The sequence below is a fragment of the Penaeus monodon genome, chromosome 22 (genome assembly GCF_015228065.2).
Source record: "Penaeus monodon isolate SGIC_2016 chromosome 22, NSTDA_Pmon_1, whole genome shotgun sequence".
In the NCBI taxonomy this organism is placed as follows: Eukaryota; Metazoa; Arthropoda; class Malacostraca; order Decapoda; family Penaeidae; genus Penaeus; species Penaeus monodon.
This window is the reverse complement of record NC_051407.1, coordinates 28,003,095-28,005,458: the sequence shown is the minus strand read 5'-3', so window position 1 is coordinate 28,005,458 and position 2,364 is coordinate 28,003,095. Positions and strand designations below refer to the sequence as shown.

The window sequence follows — 2,364 nt, the reverse complement described above, 5'->3', positions numbered from 1 at the left end:
AGCATTTTCCGCAGTTAACAAACTGACACTAATAGTAATGAATTTTTTTAAAAAATCTAATAATAACAGCTGAGATCAGGCAATTAATCCATCCTCATTTTCATACAATCCCCCATCCATACACCCTATTAACAACAATCATTCCTTTCCACTAACAGTACACTCAGACTGACTAACTACAAACCTGGAAACTCATTTCTTGCTGCAATATGAGCATGTTGTCATGGTTGCCCAGGCTGCACGCAAGGAGAGTTGGGAAGAGCACGGCTGTAAGGCGGGGTTCACTGAAGTACTGCCACGGGAGGTTGCACAACTGCTGCAGCACGCTCGGCATCTCTCCACTCTGGATGACCATCTGGGAAGAGGAAAATGGTGAGAAAAGTTGCTCAGTTCTACTCTTGCCGTCTTTGTTTAAAGATCTAGTTGTTTTTGAAATCATAAATCATATTGTAGAATGTACCTGATAAAAAATGTAGATTTATAGATAACTTTTTTTATTTCTTTCATAATTTGGTTGCAAAAAAAATACATATACCAAATCAACTCTAAAAACCAACCCATAAAATACTATAGTATGAAAAAATAAAAAATAAAAATCTGTTAAGAATTTCTACTTACTTGATTTTCTTTGTTGTTAACTGCAAAGAATCCCACTAAAGGTATAACATTGTGCAGAATATCATCACATGGCCAATGGGAGCAGTACCAAAGGAGGTAGCTGGCAATATGACGTAACTCGAGGGATATGCCCTCACTGCCCAAAATTCCCTGTAGAAACAAAAGAAAAAAATATTCATAAAATCAACATGAAGAGCAATAATAATGATAATTTATTACACTATTCTGTAAAATTTCCACAGAAATATCTCCTCATCCAATCTCATCTCATATATTACCACCTGGTATAAACATTTAAATTCTTTTCTATAATAAACAATCATGGAGGAAAATGGTAAAACTGCTATCATTTAAACTATGACAGCACAAGGATTATCACACATCATTACATCTATAACTGTGGAGGGCGGCAGGACATTAAGTTAGATTTTTCACTTTCTTAAGGGTAATTCACAAAGTTAATTTCCTATGCAGTTCTTTCAAAACACCCAAATGAAGAAATCCAAAAGGAGAATATAGCAACAAATTTCCTGCCTTGAAGTGAATGGACATCACTACTCTACTAAACCTGCCATCATCTTTGTTTACTATTCTCTTCCACAAAAATTCAATCTTTCTCACCCTTTCATTCCTTTACATCCTTATCCACATTCCTAATGCTCCCCTCCTCCCTACCTGAAACATGTTCAGATCCAGTGATGCTAGCTGGTGCAGCAAGGTTGTGGCTTCAATGGTAAGTGCCTCTGTCATCTTTGATAGCTTTGCTGGAGCCTGCGCCATGGATGACCTACCTCCCTGATGCAAAAGCAGGCCATATAGGAGACTTACAACTCCACATGCATCAGTCACATGCAAAGTGCCAATCAGCTGTGTTGGGTCGTCAGGCAGTGACCTGACAGGTGGTGACAAAGTAAAAGTTTAGATGTTTGATAAAAATTAAATTTTTATATAACATGTATTGAACTGTGAAGGAGATAATGTATTATTTACAATGAATGATTACTGAGAAGCACCCATAATAAAAAAGGTGCAGCCTTAGCCCTTCCACAGTAGGCTAGAGGATACAATGCAACACACATAGGTGGGTAATTTCAGACAAATTAAAACTTTTAGGAAACATGTCTTCTTTTTAAAATATTTGATAATGTAAAGAAATTTTCAAAAACTACTGACACACAGACATTCCTCAAGTAGAGGATGTCAGAGTGTGCTTGAGTACTAAATCATGCTTTCTATTAATACATTTCTTACACAGACACTTCAATACTCCCACAAAATGTAATGTAATTTTAGTCATCCTCCCCTACATGCATGTAATATTATGTTTGCTTCTACAGACTGGTTAAAAACAACATCACCATAGTTAATGAAATTACCTGAAGGAGAGGCACTTTGCAAGTGCAGAGATGTGCCTCATAGCTGCAAGTATGATCTCTACAACACCTACATCATTGTCCAGAGGCCCCTGCACATGGCTGAAGTACCATGAGATTTTGTCTGCCAGTCCCACACTGACACAATAGCTTACTACATCCTGTGCAGTAGAAGGAATCATTAGGAACATTAAAGGAAAAGACACTACAGTATCCTAGTTACTCTGTCTCTTTCTTAATTGGTAAGTTGCCATGATCTCTCAGATGAGACAGATAATCAAGTGTCTCAAAAAAGAAATCAGTCAAACAAAATTTGAAACTTTCAACTATAATGAAAAAAATAAGATGAAGCATGATCTCACTAAATAAATCT

At 36.6% G+C, this 2,364-nt stretch overlaps 1 protein-coding gene across 1 annotated transcript in view; it reads right to left on the bottom strand.

Moving 5' to 3' along the window:
* The window catches only part of LOC119587069 (S phase cyclin A-associated protein in the endoplasmic reticulum-like), a gene marked incomplete at its 5' end in the record, with an annotated part of 62,059 nt that overhangs the window by 2,164 nt on the left and 57,531 nt on the right, over nt 1-2,364 (bottom strand). The window contains 4 exon segments of the mRNA XM_037935816.1: nt 185-355; nt 619-768; nt 1,294-1,510; nt 1,995-2,152. Coding sequence (XP_037791744.1) covers nt 185-355; nt 619-768; nt 1,294-1,510; nt 1,995-2,152 — 696 coding nt within the window.